The sequence below is a fragment of the Taeniopygia guttata genome, chromosome 4 (genome assembly GCF_048771995.1).
Source record: "Taeniopygia guttata chromosome 4, bTaeGut7.mat, whole genome shotgun sequence".
Classification (NCBI taxonomy): Eukaryota; Metazoa; Chordata; class Aves; order Passeriformes; family Estrildidae; genus Taeniopygia; species Taeniopygia guttata.
In genome coordinates this window covers 44,990,024-45,010,325 of record NC_133028.1, presented here as the reverse complement: position 1 = coordinate 45,010,325, position 20,302 = coordinate 44,990,024, and the positions used below count along the sequence as shown (strand labels likewise).

Sequence of the window (20,302 nt, the reverse complement as noted above, 5' to 3'; positions counted from 1 at the left end):
TTGTCAGCTTTACCTTGATAAGCCCCATGAGTGTGAAAGACATGTCACATGCAATTTCCATTACAGAGATCATCAGGATTCCATGAGAAGCAAGAATGAGTGGAAAAATCAGGCATATAGAAAATTATTCAGACCAGAAACCTTCGACAGGTGTGCCCATTTTCCATAGGAATTAAGAGGATTCTCAACATTATCTTGCAAGATCAAGAGAAGAACATCTATTACAAAGTACATCAAGATAACAAGGTAACATTTTCAGAATAACCTTCCTATATTTTTTCCCCTCCAGCAAAAAAGATGAGAAATCCTCTTACAGTCAGACAGCAGTTTTAGTATCATCCAAAAATGCTTTAGTCCTTTTCCACTTAGAATCATCTTCCTATTTTACATAAGAGCAGTGTACTACACCCTCCTAGCCTTTCCCTGTCACTGGCAACTTGATCTGCAGGTACAAGCATCTCTTCCTTCCTGCCAGGGGAAGGATATGGACTGGTGGAGTATCCCTAGTTGGTGAGTGAAGTCAGCTTTCAGAGGCAGAGAACCCCAGCTGTCCTTACAGTGAGAGACCAGAAACAAGCTCTTCAGCAGCAATTTGAATTGTGAAAGCTGCATGAGCTGCTCACAGCAAAGGTGCTGGCATGCACTGTCCCATCATGTGGAAAGAGCCATCCAGGGGCTGACTGCAACAGGGCAATGAGGAGGAATGGCCATCAGCTGAACACCTGCCACTCCTTTTTCTCTTCCTGAAGCACAGCAATGAATAATAATCTACACTAAATATTTGCACTGCAGTAGCACATGTCACATCCTTGAATTTAGGATTTATCAGATAAGAAGTCATCTTTCTGAAGTTGGATGTTTAGTGTCAGCTGGGGCAGACACAAGGAGCCACGAAACCCAGACATTGTTTGTGCTTGGTTTCCAGGCTCTGACTTTGTTTTGAAGCTAGCTGCAGTTAAGGAAGGAAACAAGCTTTTGTTATTTGCATTCACCTTCTCACACAAAAAAACCTCTGCACCTGAAAGCTGGTAACAGCAGAGCATATTTGTACAAGTTAAAAATACTATTTCACTTTGGAAAAATAATACCCTCTTGAAAACTAAAATTAGTTGAATAAGTGGTGTAATCTACTTATAAAATCTTTCAGACCAGTGCTACCCCTGGACAAAGTGTTTACTCATCAATACAGTGCTAAAATAGCACCACTGCAGAAGGCCAGTGAATGCTTTAAAAAAAAAGCCTAGTTTTAAGAACTCAAGTGACATACTAGTTACTTTTGCAAGATAAGTAGAAGAAAATTCTTCTCGTATCAATCAGTATGAAAATGTAATTAAATTCAGTGCAACAGTAATACCTTTTTCTCCTAGAACCTAAGATATTGGAAATTAAACTGAGTGTGCAATATTTAGTTATTTGTAATAACTAAATTACAAATAACTAAGTATTTGGTATTTACAATTTTCACCTAGAAAGAGCACAGTCCACATTTTTGTTACATATAATCCATTTCTGTTCTGCTTTACTGCTTAGAAAAAGGAGGCTCACAAAACTTTACATTGGCAATAAAAATCTCACTCCAGTTCGGACTTCTTTGCAGTACCCAGCAGGTGGAGTCAATGCTCCATCAAACCAAACATCAGTGTCACTAAAGCAACCGCCACAAAAGGAGGAACACAAAACCAGGGGTCCTTAAACTGTAAAAAAAGAAACCCAAAACCAGAATAAACCACTTTCCCCATTATCTACCTTCTCTAGAGAAGCAAAAGCACGGCACACCAATTCAAACACTCTTCTGCCCTCCAGAATTGTGGATCTGTCCATCAGCATGACCTTGCAGTCCAGGAGCATCTAGGTCCCCAGGCCTGGGATGGGATATCTCACAAAGCAGCCCAGGTGTCTCTACCACAAACAAAAAGCCCCTTTGCTTTGTCCTGCCCCATGCACCTCCCCACTGCATTTCCCAGCCTCTCTCACCACACATGTGCCCACAAGGAGCACTCAGTAGCCAACTCCAGAACAAACCTCAGTGCCTGTGGCACGGGCAGAGCTCCTGCTCCAAGCGGTGCTCAGCCAGACAGAGCAGTCATGAGCACACAGGGCACTCACCTGGGAGGTGGGAGACCAGCAGCAGGGAGCTGGCAAAACAGGGCTGTTCTGCTGGGGAGGACAGACCAGGATGCACAGGTCACCATGCCGCAGCATCTTCACCACCACAAAGCACCCTGCCAAGCAGCACGAGCAGAGCTGGTGGCAATAACATGTCCCAGCATCAGCCCACTGACCATCAGACATGCAAAGGCAAAGCAGCTCCTAGGGCAAACCATGAAATCTGGTAGTGGGGTGAAAGCTGGAGGCAGGAGGAGAGGTTGATGAGGGTAATTAGTCTATTAGCACCTTCACTCTGCCAGCTGGCTCTCCTCGGGCTGCTTTGAGACAAAGGTTTACCACTGGTCTATGAGGGCCAATAGACACTTTGGTTTCTGAAATTCAGGTTGCATTTTGTCAGCTAAAAGAGTTTCTACTTGTAATAAATATTTCTATCAGCCTTCTGTCTCTCCTGACTCCTGATCTGTTTCTTGTGTTCACTTTTCCTGCAGCCCCAGCAGCCAGTGCACACTTCCCCCCAGCACACAGCAAGGTCTGCCTGATGACACCCATGCTGTCCTGTGTCCTGCCCCAAGATCCCATGTCTCTGTCAAGGTCTATCAGTATCTGCTTGTTAAATAGGCCTTGGCTAAACAAGCTCAAGTCTCCAGCCCCACCGAGCTCCGATGCTGCTGAAAAAATCCAAACCCCCCAACCCACCATCTCTTCAGCTGAAAATAGACCTATTTGGATTGCTGCCTGAGCAAATGGAGTTGTAACTGTGCCCATATTTGCACCATGTTTCACCAGTTGAACAGATTCTTCTTCTCTGGGGTGGCAAAGGACACCTCTGTAGTGTGAAGAAAGTCGCTTTGGATTTTCCATCTCCCTCCACATTGAAGGTTATTGTAGCTGGGGCAGGAATATTTTGGCGATGCTTCCTTGCCAGCCATTTCCCTCACAGCAGTTTTATTTATATAAGTGTGTGTTGACAGACACCCAGCTGTGTGTGCTGGGGGATTATCACATACCCCCAGAGCTGGCACAGCCCTCTGCATGCTGCCTGCGTCTGGCAGGGCTGCGTCTCTGCTGCTGGAGTGAGAGAACTCTGGTTTGTCTCTGTAGATAAAACAAGGTGGGAAGCTGCTGGGCCACTGGGCAGGCATTTATTTATGCAAGTGCTAAGATAAGGTGAGCTCTTCCACCCTTTTCCACAGGTCCCAAATTGTCTCTGTGCATTTACTGACTGCTCTGGTCATTCAGCTGCCGCCCACCAGTCCCACCCATTTGCCAGCACTATTTATACCACAGCTCTAGTGTTTCAGAGGGGTTGGAAACTGAGCACCACGGTGCCATGGTAATAGGGATGCTTCCAGAGCCCCAGAAAGAGAGCCAGAGTGAGGGAGGCAGTTGGAGGCAGCGAGTGCCCAGGGAATACGGCTGAAGCAGCCCACGAGCTCCCAAAGCTCGACGGAGAGACGCCTGTGAGCCAAGCCTGGGCAGAGTGAGGCTGGGCACTGGGGCTGCCAGGACAGCAGGAAGAAAAGGGAGGTTTTGTCAGCGCCAACAGAGCATGGTTTGATCCCACTGACCACAGCAGACAAAGGACAAAGGGCGGCAGATGCCAAGGAGTAGGCTTTAATTGCCTGGGGAGCCTTCCCGTTACAGCCGAGTAACACTCCAAAAACGCAAGAGGCAGTTATAGGGGCTGTTTATCTTTTTATTATAAATTTGGTATGAATGACCAATGGAAAAATCACAATGGAGTACCAAGAACATTTTATCAAAATTTTAGCAGCATTTAAACAGTAATAGATTCCCAACCTCCTCTGGGCACCCCTTGCCCTTTGCCTCCCACGCATAAATCAGTAACCTTCACTCAAATGTGCTTTCCAAAGGCATGCAGGGGATGTAGCTAGCCATTTTCCCCTGAGCTGCCATGAAAAAAATCTCATCCCAAATGATGATTATCATTCAACCTCCATCCACACAGGGCCAGGCTCCCCGTCCCCTCCCTGCTGTAGGCGGCACAGCAGGAGGCAGGCTGGCTGTGAGACTTGCCAGGGGGGAGGCAGCACCTGCTCACATCCTCCCCTGCATGGATCATACTCCTGTGGGCGCCCATTACCTCCAAGCACACAGCCAGGGCTGAGCCCTCTCCCGCCCGCTGCTGCCCTTCGCTTCCGTACGCGGGGGTGCCGTGCGCTCCACGGCCCCGCTCCTGTACCTGAGAGTGTGTGCTTGTGTCTGCATGGAGAGAAGGAGGGAGGCTGATGGTCTGTCCTCCCACAGGAATCCAGAGCAGGGCAACCAGGAGCTGAGACTTGAAGGGGAAAGGTAGAGGGTGAGCAGTGAGATACTCAAGTATCAACCCACAAAATGAAGTCAGTCTACTGTCAGCTAATGTGGAGAGCCATGGGCTGCCTACTAAGTACGAGAACTGATTTTTTGTGTGCGTTTTTTTTTTTTTTAAGTTACATTAAGACATGAACAGTACTATCCCAGCCTCACTGGCCGGAGCTTGGTGAAACGTTGAATCAGAGGTGGGGAAACACAACACACGTGGAGACAACATAGTAACGGCAAGCTATTCCCCTGCTTCTTTGGTACTTCCTAAACTTTCTTATCCAAAATATATAAGGGAAATGCACCATTTAAAAGTTACTGTTCATAAGTATTTACACAGCCATAACCATCACGCTATGATACACGAAAATCAATATGATATGAACAGAGTTATTTTATGAAAAGCACTTCTGCACATTTTATTTTGTTCCAGTATCTTAATAGCTTTAAAAAAGTCATGTATTACGCAGTCCTGTACCTCGCTTCTTCTTATATCAAATGGACAAGAAACATTTCCTAATCCATACTCTTCTTCAAAAGATTAAAAAATAGCCACCAAAATGATACACTATGTACAAATTTTACTAAATATTAAGTTCTAGGCAATTATTTTCACCCCACTGATGATATAACTTAGGTATTGTTACCTACTATATGCATATATATTTCTTTAATATATAAGAAATGGCACCACATCACCATGTCACCAATATGACACATTGTTATGTACAGTAGATAAGAAGTTAGGTATGGAAGATGGATCCTCTCCGACTGCTTCTTTCACGGGAACGCTTCTCCCATCGGTAGTAGCTCGGCCATTTCCCCTTTTCCCAGCAGAGGAAGCTCCTCAAATGTAAGGCAGGATCCCGTACATCAGCAGTGCCATCACGCCGGCGCTGAACAAGCCGGCCACCGGCACAGTCACAAACCAGGCCAGGAAGATGTTGCGGAAGAGGCGCCAGTCGACGGCTTTCTTGGAGCGGATCCAGCCGACGGCCACCACGGAGCCAACCTTGGGAACGTGGGGAAGAGAGAGGGAGACAAGGTGTGAGGGGTAGGTCTGAGCACCTGCAACATGCCCATGGCCACACCAATGCCAGTCAGCTGATACCAAGTGATGCTCTGAGATAAAGAAGCCCCTGAGGATGACAATGGCGCTGTTCTGGTGTGGAGGCAGGAAGGTGAAACTTTCAGGGTACTTAAACCTTTGTTTTTCAATGTTGTCCTATTTTTCGTGGGTCTTGGGGTCTGCCAAAGGCAATAAAATATGTTGGTGAAATTTTCTCTTCCCTGCTAACTCCTACATGAGCCTTCAGGGCAACTGAGGCAGCCCTCCGCCTGGCTCAGTCCACAGGGGAGAGAGCAAGTGTCCAATGGCTCCAGCCTGATTGCAGTTTAAATCAGGAAAACACCAGGAAAGCTGTTTTTAAGGTCCTGCACGAGAGCATCACATGGGGCAGGCCAGGACAGCTAGTTCCTGTCCCATCTGCCTGTCCTCTCGCTGGTTTGGGATGCCCTGCCTGTTCACCCAGCCCCTGCTGAGCCTCTCTGTGCAGCTCCCAGCCCAGCATACAGCACTGACTCTAAACCTCACATCCATATTCCAACACTGCAGGCTACAAACAGAATGGCAGTGGCAAGCTAAAAGCAGCTGAGCCCACTCTGTGGCAGTGATGTTGACTTGGCAGGGGGCAGAAAGGCAGTGCAGGCTTAGACCCAGTACATCAAACCCATCAATCTGAGCCCTGTGGGGGAAACAAATTCTTCTGGACCAGCTAGCCAGGCAAAGCATCCAGAACTAAAATCTTGTCCTGCAGACAAAGGCACCAGACTATATTATGGGGTACACTAACTGTTCACATACCAAGAGGATGGTGGGGAATGGATAAAACACCAAGATATCCTTCAAAGACACTACTACCAGGGCAGCTGGGTAGGTCAGTGGTTTTGTAGACAAAAACACACTGTGTTATGGCCAATGCTGCAACCTTTTCTTCCTTCAAAGGTATTTTCAGTTCATAAGCTCAGGAATAAACCCAGCATACCAGTTTTTAAGAACAGAAACTGGACTGAGAAAAACATTTTCAATGAAAAATGACACAAAAATATCAGAAAGACTACGTTTTCTTTCTGCCCTGGAAGTGCTTTCCATGCTGTTAGCAAAACAGTGTAAGTCTATTCAAAGTGCATGGTAAAGCAGCAAGAAATGTAGATGAAATATCCTGTTTTGAAGGTAAGGAAACTCCAAGACACAGCTGGGCAGGTGCTCCCTGAAGTGCCATCCCTGCCTCCCTGCTTATTTTCTTAATGGGAGTATCTGTCCCTGCCTATAGATCAAAAGATGGGCTGCTCCCCTTGCACAGAGCCAGGAAAATTATACATGCCAGGAATACAGGGAATCAGGGAAAGATAGCAAGGGGATATAAAATCTGCATGTTTTGCTAACACCTGTTTAGCTTCTAACTACTGCTTAACATTCATTTTTGGAGAAGAGTTACTTGTGGAAAACCCTGTAACAGAAGAAGGGCAAACTAAACTTGATATTCTATGACCAGTAAGTCCTCTGTTGAAAGTTTGACGCAGTAAGGAAATCTGCTTGATAATATTTCATCTGAATACTCCTAGAGTGAACAATATGCTGTTCTGCAATTAGGAGGCATAAGTATATTTAGGAGGGAGGTGAAGAGGGACCCAACACTTGTGACTACATCAAAGCATTAACCCGAGGAAACAGCATTTGGGTTTTCAGCAGCTCAGCTGTTAGGCACAGCTTTACATTTTTTGTGTCCTCAGCATCTGTCTGTCATGCTTGCAACAAGAAGGATTACTTATTGAGCAAGCCTGCAGTGTACGTACGCTAATCTGCGAGTCCTTCCTGAAATTTAAATGGTATCAGCAATGATGGCATTGGCAATCTGTTTTAAACATTAATATATTAAAGTTTAGTTTATTAATAGTGGTTTTTGATGGACTAGAGGTTAGGAGAGTAGCTAATCCTTGGGTGTAGGCACACTACACCTTCTGTAGAATTTCAGATGGTATCTACTTTGAGATTGGTTTGAAACCAGTGCAGTTTGCCTTCAGTATGCTCTGCTTAAAGCATTACAGAAATGCTTTTGGCTCTCTTGTTCCTGTGCAATGCTGTATAATAAGAACACAGAACATGATAATTCAATCACAGCAATGGAGAATATTTTTCAAAACCGCAAAATCATAATGGCAGAATGGAGCTGACAGAATGACCTCAGCAAAGTCACTTTTGCAGAGGAAAAGCATTTAACTGCTGCACTCTAAATTTATCTGTACATGAACACACTCTGTTACAGCTAAAAAATGCTTATTTCTAAATCTCCAGTCTGAGAACAAATAACAGGCACTCTAAGACTCAAAATGATCATGTGCCCACCTGGGCAGCAGAAAGGGAAGGTATGCATTCACACCACACTGGCCTTTCAGTGCTAAATCCCAGAGGAGGTTGAACTGGTGCAGCCAGAGCAATGTGGCTACTGCATTCAGACCCACAAATTCCTTTGGAGGCTCAAAAGATAAGGTCTCTTCTACAAACCCTCTCGACTTCGAGGCTTTCAAGGGTCTTTCCTCCCCCCTTGGACCTGTTGCAAAGACAGTGCAGTTCAGGCTCTCAGCAGGCATTGAGAGTGAAAAAGCTGCTTGGCCATAGATGTAGGACAGGCACATCAGGCAGTGACCACCTCATGTAGACCAAAAGCTATGATTTAGGACCAAAGGCAGGTCCTGATCTTGAGAGGGCTTGACAAACCTTCCCCAGAAGCTAAATGCTTTTATTCCTGCTACCAGCTTCTAGTTTGCCTCCACATCTGCTGCAAGATCTGAAAACTGCTGCTTAGAGCTTCATACTTGGTCTTCATTTTTCATTACAGTCTACTGTTTCACCTCAAAAAGGTTTCCCTCCACCTCATCTGTTTCATGCTGCTCCTTATTTGCCATATTTATCCAGCTGCTGCACATTCAGTTGACTGACACCCCTCCAGTAGGGCCTCCACTCAAGCAAATGCTATTTTGCAGTGGAGCAAATATTGAGGAGAAGAAGAATTCCCAATCCTTGATGCTGGAGGCTCAAGATTAGGCTCACCTCAAACCTGTTTTCTTTTGTATTTCTACGACAAAATAATTTTTCTGCTGATTTTTAAGAAGGCATTTTTGACTCAGTGATTGACAGCACTTTCAGCAAGGCATTTTCACATGGAGCAAATGATATTTAACAGTTATTTTATTTCTTCCCTGGGCCCTCAAAGAAAACAAGGAATACAAGAATACATCAGTTACAAGTGTTTGCTTTATCTTGTGCTGCTCACTTAGGATCTTTCAAGTCAGGATCTCATTTTGCTGAAACACAGAGTCAGTTATAATAACATGACATCCCTGGAATAGTCTAATCCTATTCCAAAGTGGATCTTCCCATTAAGAATGATCCATCTAATGAGATACAGCAAGCTACAGGGAGCAGACACAGACTAACCACATTAGCTGCTTTTATGGAAGTATTTTTAAAAAGAACTATTTTGCTCTGCAGTTAGAAAAGACCAAGCTTTTAGCTGCATTGAGTGAATGAATACCCCTCTCATTAGCTTCTGGCTTCCAAGACATTTTCTTTTTAAATTCAGTCTATTTGTTTGGACCAAAGTATGTTTTCTCTTTTACAACAGTTGGCTAGAAGTGTTTCAGGCACGCAACTGGGATAATCAAAGCTGTATTATTCTCCCTGGCAAATTCTTAATCATGCATTTGATATACTAGTCAGCCTAAAGGGAGGTGGTTTCAGGCTAGCATTTTTAGAAGTGGATAACATTGTTATTATTTTTCCCCTCCCTGCTTGATTCAGAGGAACCAGAGTTCTGTCAATGCCAGGAAATCTGAACAGCCTTTCAGAGCAGCTCAATCTTGGCTGCTTCTCAAAGAGCACCAGGGTAGAAGAAATAAATGATTTTGCAATAGAGGAAGGCTTTCTGAAGAAATGGTTTGCACTAGAAAAAGGCCAATTGAACCAACTTTGGGCATTTTGTAGGATGTGTGGATTTCATTGACTCTTTTACTGGAAAGCAGGTCAATGTCACTGGCAAGGCTGCCAGGCTTCTTGCCAGCCTGCCTGCCATGCCATGGAGCAGTTATCCCAGAAACCTGCCTGTCCCAGCCCCAGCCCGGGGCTCTGAGGTCCCCAGGGTGCAGCAGTGAATCCTACAAGGACTGTCTTTTTTTAGGGCTTGGTCTTGGTGGCATGCAGTGACACGGAGGGACTGCCATTCTGGGGTCTATGATTTTGGAGGGGCTTCCCCACATCCTGCCAGAGGGTGAAAGAAACAAACAACTCTGCATGTCCAATAGCTTGAGAGTCCATGGAGTAACAAAGGAAAAAAGATGGGCTATTTGATCTGAGAATTTCCCAGGGAACAAAATTCCAAATTCCTATTAGTTCTTCCAGAAGTGTAAATGTCCACATGCTCCCTAATGTCTACAAGCTATATGTCTTCATGACACAATTAAATTGTGCTCATTACTCAGCCTACATATGTACTATAAAGTGGACTTCAAAAAAAAACAAGAAAGAAATGTACCTTGTTCAAAGGACTAATTACAAGGGCCAGATTCTGTATTACAATGCACAAAAGTGAGGACAAGTTGGTTTAAAAGAAGAGAGACATTAAAATATTAGCTTAATGATGTAGCAGTGTTTTTCATACAGGTGGTTTTAAAATACACTTAACAGGGTTCACACAGACTACGAACCTATGTTATTGTAATATGTCTATATTAGTTCAATACAACCATGTAAGGGTGAAAGACAGTCCAGACTTTTGTGCAATTAGTCATAATGCTGAGTTTGCTTGGCTGTACTGCCTTTGAAAGCGGGCCCTGTTATTTTGCGGTCACAGTTTGCAGGGCATGGCACAGTGAAGGCAATCTGCAACAGTTGGTATCTCCCAGATTTTGTTATGGTTTGTCCTACTGATGTGATTTACTGATAGTATCACTGCAAACTCCAATACCTTGCAATGGGTGGAGCTTATTGGAATACCCACATTTGAGGCTACAAGTACCGTTAGCGCACACATTACTTCAATGCAAAATCCACTGTGAAGAAATAAAAAAAAAAAAAAAAGACAGATGGAAAACCTGTAGTAAAAGAGTTATATGCAGGAAATCCCATGCCATGCACTTATCAAGAAAGTCAAATATAAATGATGAATGGTGCGCAGCCTCTGAACAAGGGAGAAATGTTACCCGACCAGGTTCAAATGGCACCGTCAGAGGAAACCAGGCTCTTCCTCGCAATCATTTGCTTTTAAATTGAGGTCAGGCTTTTGTAAGCACTATTTTACGTCACCAGCAGCTATGGAGTTTATTCTGTGGCCAATTCCAGTGACTTTACTGTGACAACTCCAACGCATTTTCTGGAAGCCTGATTACTTTCCCATGTTGCTGGCGTGACCAAGATGTGCTGATGCACCCCTACCTAACCATCCTCTGTCAGCGGCTGTTTTCCCCTCACCGTGCCATTATCCCTGGCTCGAGCAGCACAATTTTAAGATGAATAGTCCAGACTGCCTTGACTGCAGTCGCTGGGCAAAGGCATACCTTGCAGTGTGTAGTACTGACAGGAAGTCCAACATTGGAAGCTACCACAACTGTGAACGCCGAAGCCAACTCAATAGTGAATCCACTGCGGGAAGCATAAGAAAACACTTCACAATCACTCTTTGCATCAGCTCGGACTGATACCATGCAGCGTGCCAAAGTCTTACCCGTTTCTTCTTTCGACTGTTTTATCTCCAAGTGATTTTTGTCATGTGAGTAAGTTAAGAGAACAAGAAAGTTCTTGAATAATGGGAACAGCACAGTCATCTGCAGTACCCCGTCTGCACGGCTCATTGCGTCAGAGACCTTCACTACTCTATGCTGCGGTGAATCGTGCCTAATTAGTAATTCAGTTAAGCACCAGCAGAGGTCGAGTATGCATTAAAGACAAAAATTACTGTAATGAATACATATGAGTTTAATGGTCTCAAGCACACTGGGAAAGCCACTGTAATCTCGCCATTGCCAAATGCACCTTCTACCACGCTAATTAGGTACTGCTGTCTGTTCCTGCAGACCTCTATGCCGTAAACACATTCAGTATTACAGGGTTATCTTTTTTCCTTTCTCTCTTTTTCTTATGCTTTCTTTTTCTCCTTTTTCACTTATTTCTTTCACTTTTTTTTTTAGAAAGATGGAGACGTCAAAGCCAGGTTATCATTAAAATCAAAGCACAGCAAATCCAGCAAACTGCATTACAAACCAAATACTGGAGCAGCAATTTCTCAGACTGCCTCACACACAAAGTTCACACAACCACAATGACACCTGTGGACCTACCTCGATGGTGTGATTGGAGTGAGGTCTTTACCCATAGTCTGGATAACTCTTCTTCCCCAGACCCAGAGGCCCACACAGATCCCAACACCTCCATAGAACAGCAGCCAGATGGGAGTCGATGCTTCCTGCATTACGGCACCTTGCTCGTAGATAAGCCAGAGTGCGACGAGGGGACCGATGGCATTGCTGGAGAAACAGAAACGTGTCACCTGAGTCACAAAAATGCAGAGAGTTGCCTTGAAAGAAGTCTCTTATTTTCTGCATGATTTTTCTTCATCATGGGTGTATCACTACTCCAACTTGATCCTACAGGATCAAGTACCTTTCACCCTTTCTCACTTGGAAAGGGTGCAGCAGGCGACTCTTATCATGTTGCTTTTTCAGTTGTCACTTCTTCACTGATAACTAGAGCAAGGCCTGAAAGGAATTTCTCTTTTACAAATAGTTTCCTGAAATGTCAGAGTCAATAGTACCTTGTTATGTCTGTTCTGTGACAAAAATCAGTATTTTCAGTACTACACTGAAACTGTCTCAAAATTTACCAATTGTGCAGGTGTGCATTTTTAAAATTCAACTATCAAATCAGCTCTTTTTGTCAAAGAGGGGAAAATAATAAGCCAAATTACCATCACAGACAAGAATATAGAAATATTATCTAGTTTGACAGCCTGTACCATTCACGATATGATCTGAGTGCAGCTGGGAAGGTGACTTAGTCACCTTCAAAGGTGTTGCAGAGTGAGTTGGATTGGATCAGAGAGGAGCCTTTGTGACACAGAGCTGGTGTAAGCCCTTTTTGCTGCTACTATCTGGAAAAACATTGGAAGTCAGCAACACCGAAGTCCCCACTCTTAATGCAGGTCATCTGATACTGGTGTCTGGAGTCAGACTTCTGACTGTTTATTCTAAAAAAGCATCAAGTTTCTAGACAGAAACTTCTAGCTAGAAGAAAAGTCGAAAGCCAGTATCCAATTACTTTGGAGGCCTAAGTACTAAAAAGCAGATAAGAATTTCAACATCCCTTTTGTTTTCAGATCTTTTAATAAACCAAGTAGCTGCTTGCCTGGCTGAGCAATATTTATTCACCACCCAAAAAGTGTAATTAGTGAAGCAGTGCTATATTTATGCCTAAATAATCATGACAAGAGCAGAACAAACCGACCAATGTCATTCCAAAAATCTGAAAACTGTCAGGGAAGCTCCCCTCTTTGTAAACCAATAGGAAAGCAGGTCACAGTGAGCACCACGGGCAGGACTGACAGCCATGCTCACCCTGGAGCCAGGACCTGCTAAAATTAGTTCCTGGTTCCACTCCAAAGCACACAGATGGAGTAAGGGCCAGTTTTAATGTCAAATGTTGTGCAAATCAGGCCACTGTATATGCCAGTTAATAATCTCCTTGAATCCCGTCTTTACCAGATATGAGGTGCCAGGGGCCGAGTGGTGATTGCCAAGAGACAAGGGTCAGCAGCAGTGCAAAGCTGGCTCATCTCAGCAACACGAGACCCTCCTGCTTTCATCTGGCCCCTGAGAAATTGAGCTCTGAACTCTGAGAAGTGATCCTGAAGCAAAGGAATAAGGAAACACTTTTCCCTCGTAAACACACACAGCAACATTCAAACTGCGAGGGAAACAAAAATAGTTAAAAATGCCCTTTGCTATAAAAAAGAATTACTAATTGTTATGGATTTTGAGAAAGATCCTGAAAATAAATTAGTGAGCTAACATGAATAATAAAATCCAGTTGGTTTGAAGATGCTGAGTAGTACAATGAAGAACTAAAGACTCTAAATAAAGAGTAATTTCCACTAGCTAAAACACTTTAGAATTCTGGTCTGATACTGTGCCCAAGTAAGCATTCAATTTATTCAGTTTTGGAACGACAGTATATGAAAAGTCCTTAGGGCCTAAATGCAAGAATTATTTTACTTCCATGGAAGAAGAGTTTATTGACTGAAGCATTTCTAATATTTTGAAATCAACCTGAAACTGCTTTTCCAGTTTTTCAGGTATGGATTAAATTACTTGCACATTTAAATGCCTTCTTGGGCACAGAAAGAGAAAGGTAATTCAATGGTCAAAGGTACACAGATAAACTGATGGATGCTGACAGATGGATAAAGGCAAATAATACATTGATCAGATTAATAAGGGCAAAACTGATCATCCCTTTTTAAAGTGCTGTATGACATGGGAAAAAACCTCCCTGTTGAAAATAACAGGTACATCTGGAGTGAGCTCAGGCATTCATTCTTGACTGTTCTGAAGAGATTATGTATATGTATTTGTCAATCCCAATGTAAATGAAAAGGCAGAAAAGGTTTCCAAAACTGCAGCAGCAAACTATGCTCTTCCATACCAAAACCTAGTTTTAATTATTTGCAAGTACTACACCTGAATCAACAAAGCTTAACCCTTGAGGAAAAGGCTCTTATTTGTGGCAAGGGAAGACAAGCCAAAACTCTGCCAACTTATGCTCAGCCCCAGAGAATCTGAGTGGCCGATTCTGTCCAATAGGTCAGAAGAGATAACACTGCTGCCCACAGAGGCAGCATTTCTGATACCTCCCTGTAAGAAAAGAAAGCCAAACAGCAGTGGATGTGCTGATGACAGGCTTGGAAAGGTAAAAAGGTAAAAACTAACCTCATTTTCCTTTGTGAGTGTCTGCATCACTGTTTATCTATACCAGAGGGACATTCTTCCTCTCCCAGTAAATCATGTTCTATGTGACTTAAATGTTCAGCTCTTAAGAACAGTGCCATCTCCCAGCCTGAATATCTGCAAGTGGCTACAAACAGCAACAACAGTGGCTTGAATCTAAGCATCATAACAGCTTTCCAAGGGGCTCCTTCAGCTTCTACACTTGTTCAGGAGGTGCAGTCCAAGGAGCTTGGGGTATCAATGCTCCCTATGCCAATGGAAAACAGCTCTAGAAGAAGCTGCTAGGCCTGTCCCACCATGAAACTGCCAAAAGCTCGCAACAAATGGGTCTGACTCAAGCACTGCAAAGACTATGATCTTCTGCATTGTTAGATAAGAGAGTTTGCTTAACAGATGTCTCCTACAGCTGAGTGACTAACCAGATGAACCTCAAGGATGCTGGCTAGACTGGGATGTGGCATTCAGAGTATTTCCCACTGGGTCTAGCTTTGATTCAAGACATGACTAGCAGGAAAGCAGATCTCAGATATTCCATGCATTTGGCTAAGACTCATTTCACAAGTCTATTTTCAAGAAACTATTTTCTCTTACTCTCCCACAAAGGTTTCTACTTACCTTAACTAACTCTCCTTTGCGCTGGAGCTCCACATCTTATCCATGGTAGTTTAGAGAAGAAAAAAGCCTGAGATGGTCACACAGGGGCTCTGAACCCCCATCCACATCTATCTACATATAAAACTGCCCTCAGGTTCCTATGAAACTGAAGTGCTTCAGAAAATCTGCTGTATTATCTAGCTATTGGTTTTAAAACAGAAAATAAGCTGCTCCTGTCATGGTATTACTTTAATTTTGCACACCTAATACACATTTTCCCACTGAGCACAAAGTGGGGTGGCCAATAGGAGTTAATTTTAGGATGAGTTTATAAAATATTATGGCATAAGAAGCCCATCTCCTGAGTCTGCCTGCTGCAGAGTGTATTCTCCACCATCCAGCCCTTTTCTCCATCTCTGCTGGGCTCCCCCAGCTCCCCAGGGCACAGGGCTTTGCTTTCCTGTGTGCTGCACAGGGGCTGCACAGGGGCTGTTTGCTTTTCTGGAGGTGCAGTGCAGGATTTACTGCCACCCACAGCAGTAGTTGCAGAGGCAGATATGCTCTGTGGTGGCTCACTGAAGGGCTGCTCCGTGGGTCTGCAGTGCTGCCTCGCCCTCGTGATGATTCTGCCGGCGCTCTCGACTAACGTGAATTGGCACAGTTCTTCTTTTTCTGCTCGCTTGTGCCAGTTTAGAATCTGTCACACAGCATTTATAAAACTGTTGTGAAAGATAGCATTTGACAGTGAATCTGAACTATAAATAGAGCTGGCTTCTCCTCTCCCCTGTGAGACAGATAGTATTACCAACAAAAATAACCACCCCACATTCAGCTATCATGAGGCAGACTCAGAAATGACAGTTTCCCATGCACACACATACACACACAAACAGAAATTTTTAGGTACCTTTTGGTCACAAGTCCAAGACCTTCTCTGGAGGAATAAGGACCAACAGTTTTGGTTTGTTTTTGTTTTTTTTTAATAAAAAGTAAGGGGTCTTTTCCCAGTAGCTCAGCCATCAGCTGAATGCTCTATGGCCAAACCCCATCAAACTTGTCATAACATACTATGAAGTAGCAATATTGCTATTTCCTTGCTGTTGTTTGAGGGGAGTAGTGAGGTGCCCAGAAAGAAAATCTAACTGTATTTGAAAACTACACTTTGAATATGCTTTGTGAATAATGTATAGACTCCTTGATGGCCATGCTTAGGTTCTCTGCTGCCTGAAAAAGGACACTGCTTTTTAGCCACTTCTTCTAGGTGAGTGAAAGAATCTTGAAACGTACATTATCACAAACTAAAGCTGAATGACAAGCAAAACAGCCACCTGAGAAATCTGTATGAGGTGTCCAATATTACAAGTATAATTACAAAATGTCCAGCCACTTGACTATTTCCCAAACCAGGATTTCACAAACAAACCTTCTACTGGGAAAATATTTCTAAATAGGCTGCAGTTATGCCTTGAGCCATCACCCAGCTAGAGTGAAAGCTGAGTGAAAGAATGAAAGAAAGATACTCCTGTACATAGCAACAGGAAAAAAAACATGCTCTATTCTCCAAGGATATCAGATAATCAGGAGAGTTTTAGCCTACTTCAAAAACTGGGCAGTCTTGAAATAATGCGTCTACCACAGCACAATAAAAGTGTGTCAGAGCCATACCCTGTGAAGTGCAAGCTTTGGGTGTGTTAATGAGTCAGGGGGGACGTGCTTTTATTCCTGCAGCTCATCTCTGTGTCCTGCAAATACCAGCCCTAAAACCCCACCTCCCTGGGTCCTGGAGGGTTGGGTCCAGCAGCATCAGCTTTTCCCCTGGCAAGCCCAGCCATGAGCCCTGCTCATGGGAAGGGATTCCCATGCCCACTGGAGACCTCATTTCTCGCTGCTCGTCTCTAACTTGCCTGCATGGCACTACAAAAATGTCCTGCATATGCACAATTAAGGACAGAAATGAAGATTCACATCTACTTGGGGCACAGGCTGGACTTATAGGATGGACTGTTATTAAAAATGGAAGAAATCAGCAATCAAGCTTCCCCCACTAAATATAACAGACAGATTAGCTTCCTAAATATTCTAAGTGATCTTGACTGCAGCTCTCAGGGAGGAAATAAGAAATACCTGTTTTGTAATCCAGCCTTACTATAGCTCCTTTAGACTCCTTATTTAGCCAAGGGGCTGAATCCCACTAAGCTCTCCGTGTGCAGTGAGATACTGGCAATGTTCTGGCCCTTCCCTCCTTTAATCCCGTTGCCTTTACTTTAGGAAGAGGGGGAAAGGTGAATCCTACTGTGGTTTGCGTGCTCTGACCTAAAACTCCAGTGAATCTGTATGAAGGTGAGAGGAGAAAGCTCTTCTTCATGTATTTTGGGCAAGCACACATTTCCTAGTTTCTCAAACTGTTTTGCTTAGAAATTAATTCCCTATCTAGTAGCAGTTAGCTTACCCAAAACCACTGAAAGAATGTGTAGAAATATATTAAAAATATCAAATGTTTTTACGATAGTTCTGAAATGGTTTTAAATCGTGCTGTCAGTAACATAGCCTATATTGTTTGGATAATGACAGGTATTCTTTCTCAAACTTGTGCCATAAATCTATATGACATTACCTGCAGACTCTAAGTCCAATGACCCCTTTTTCCTAATATCTAAGCATGAATTCGCAAGGGGAGTCCTGAAGTACTCCACCGGAAATTTAATTAGAGCAGACACACTCCAACAATTTATGCACTAGGAGCTCAGGAAAACTGAGATCCTGTGAAACGACTGCAGGCAGGTTTCTCCCCCCTACAGCATCTACCAGCCAAACCTCAGCGCTGCCTGTCCCTTGGCATGCACAGACACACACGGGTGGTGGCAGGTCCCTGGTCACCCTGCTCAGCTGCAGCATCACACCTCCTGCCACCGTCAGGGCACTAAATCAACCCTCCCACACGGCCCGAGGCCATGGGCCCAGGTAGCTGCTGCTCACACAAGCCAAGGCACACAGCTCATTCCAACACTGCCAGGGGTTCTCCTGTGACAGCAGAAGTGATGGCCTGAGGCAGAGAAGGAGGGGAGTAAGGGACAGAAGAGGCTGCCCATTTATAGGAGAAGGAATCTGTGTGAGAAATGACTGAACACATGCATGGACAGGTGTGTAGAAGTACAAGGCTCAGGCTTTCCTCACAGCATAAACAGCATATTTTAATCAGCAAAACTCACACTGACCTACAGCATCTCTTTGTGGGTCATCCTGCTTTGATTGCAAGAATTCAAGGAATAGCAAGTTCCAGAGATTGCTTGAGCAATCAACAAAAGCATCTTTCCACTTGTTAGGATAGGACTGTGGGGTAAACATTGTTTGCTCACAGCTTTCTCATTCCCAGCCCAGTAGTACAGCAGCCACAGCCACTGCTGCGCTGGGGAACCAGAGAAAACATGACTCCCTGTTCCTTTTAACACACAGCTGCTCCAGCCAGCATCCCTGCTGAACAGGGAGCCCTGATGGCTACAAACAACAGCTCCTACAGCAAAGATGGCTGATTTCATTACGATGCTAAAAAGCATCATCTCAGAAGAAACTGGTGTCTAAACTACCCCATGAGTTAAGAATTATTTCTGCAGTGAGTGCAAAATACTGCTTTAACTCTTCCAGGTCTGTGGGTAAATCCTGGACAATGAAACAAGAGAGATCTCCATATGATCTTCTGCCTGCCAGAGTGCTGTCCAAACCATATGGGGCATTTCTGATCCATGAAGTTTTTCTGAGCTGCATCACGGTTCAGTCTGTACTGTACCTCATGCTTAAATATACTCTAAAACAGGTCAATCATTTACCTTGCAATCACCTGCATTTTTTAAGTTTCATTGCTCTTTTTGGGGTTAGCAATCCTTTACAGCCATTTCCAAAACAGCATGCCCATCTGCCTTTGTTTTTGAGAACTAGGTAATCAGACATGCTTCCAGACTTTAAAACACAGTATAAACCCTACAGCTTCAGCAACTGTTCTGCTATTTTGTTGTTACACAGGTAGGCTGCTGTGACTGCAGCAGTGAAGCTCCAGATGACAATTCCTGCTGAATCAGCCTATATCTACACAAAAATAAGCTCAGTCCAACTCAACCATAGGTGCATATAATCCCTGCTGGCCAACAAAGCCCAGCCTCCTGGCCTCTCTGGAAAGCTGGCTCTGAACAAGCATTTAGAAGCTGGCAGCTCTCCTTGTGTCACGCTCCTGGCCCAGGTCTTTTTTCCACCCTGCCCTTTTTATTCTCCCATTACCCTTGCACTGACCTGACGCACTCCCTTTGTGCTCGGGTGCTGAGCCAGTGGGACCTGCTCACTTGGCGCCACTAATTAAGCTCAACAACAACATTTTTTCAGTGGTTCTGTCCCAACACATTTAGTTGGGATTTTAAATTCTTTAGATTTTATTCAGTCCATGTGCATGGTGGTGTCACAAGGCTCTTGGCCTGGCTCGGCTGGTCCCAGCCCTGGAAGGGCTCCAGCACCCTTGACACAGTGCACATAAGCTTGGAGGCAGGAGCAGGAGAGAATGGTCTGAACAAAACAGCCAACCAAATAAGGAGCTACCATCACTCCCTCTCCTTTTAACACGCAGCTGCCCCAGCCAGCATCCTTGCTGATGTCAGCCTGAACATGAGCTCTGATGGCTACAAACACCAGCTCCTACAGCAAAGATGGCTGATTTTGTTATGAAGCTAAAGAGCATCATCTCAGAAAAAACTGTGGTGTAATCACCCCATGAGTTAGTTAAGAATTAGTTCTGCAGTTGAGGGAAAAATACTGATTTAGCTCTTCCAGGTCACTGGGTAAATCCTGGATAATGAAACAAAAGAGATCTCCATATGATCTTCTGTCCACCAAAGTGCTGTCCAAACTACATGAAGTTTTTCTGAGCCACATCACAGTTCTGTCTGTACTCAATGTCCTATGCTTAAATATGCTCTAGAACAGTTCAATCATTTACCTTGCAATCACTTGCAGTTTTTAAGTTTCATATTGGCTTTTTATTTTCTCTCTTTGCTCCTCTTACCTGCTCCTGTCCCTTCAAGGAATACCAACAAACAGGCTGATGGAAAATAAATATAAAATGTGGCACAAGAGTTAAGTTCCAGGATGTGGAAAGAAAATGCTGCAGTCAAGTCCAAAGAAAAAGATGCAGACAATGGAGGTGCTATCCTAAATACATGAGTGAGGAGCTTAAAACCAAATG

General features: G+C 44.0%; 1 protein-coding gene across 8 annotated transcripts in view; it reads right to left on the bottom strand.

The window, feature by feature from the left end:
• Positions 1-3,784: 3,784 nt before the first annotated feature.
• The window catches only part of SLC20A2 (solute carrier family 20 member 2), a 57,032-nt gene continuing 40,514 nt past the window's right edge, over positions 3,785-20,302 (bottom strand). For 5 of the 8 annotated variants that reach the window (XM_030271584.4, XM_041715884.2, XM_072928517.1 and 2 more), the window contains 3 exons: positions 11,824-12,009; positions 11,044-11,128; positions 3,785-5,443 (listed from right to left, as the gene is read on the bottom strand). In XM_030271584.4, coding sequence (XP_030127444.1) covers positions 5,279-5,443; positions 11,044-11,128; positions 11,824-12,009 — 436 coding nt within the window. In that variant the 3' untranslated portion in view covers positions 3,785-5,278. Of the gene's footprint in view, positions 5,444-10,454; positions 10,540-11,043; positions 11,129-11,823; positions 12,010-20,302 lie in introns of all 8 variants that reach the window. The other 3 variants (XR_012055697.1, XM_030271585.4, XM_072928518.1) reach the window with 3 other exon arrangements.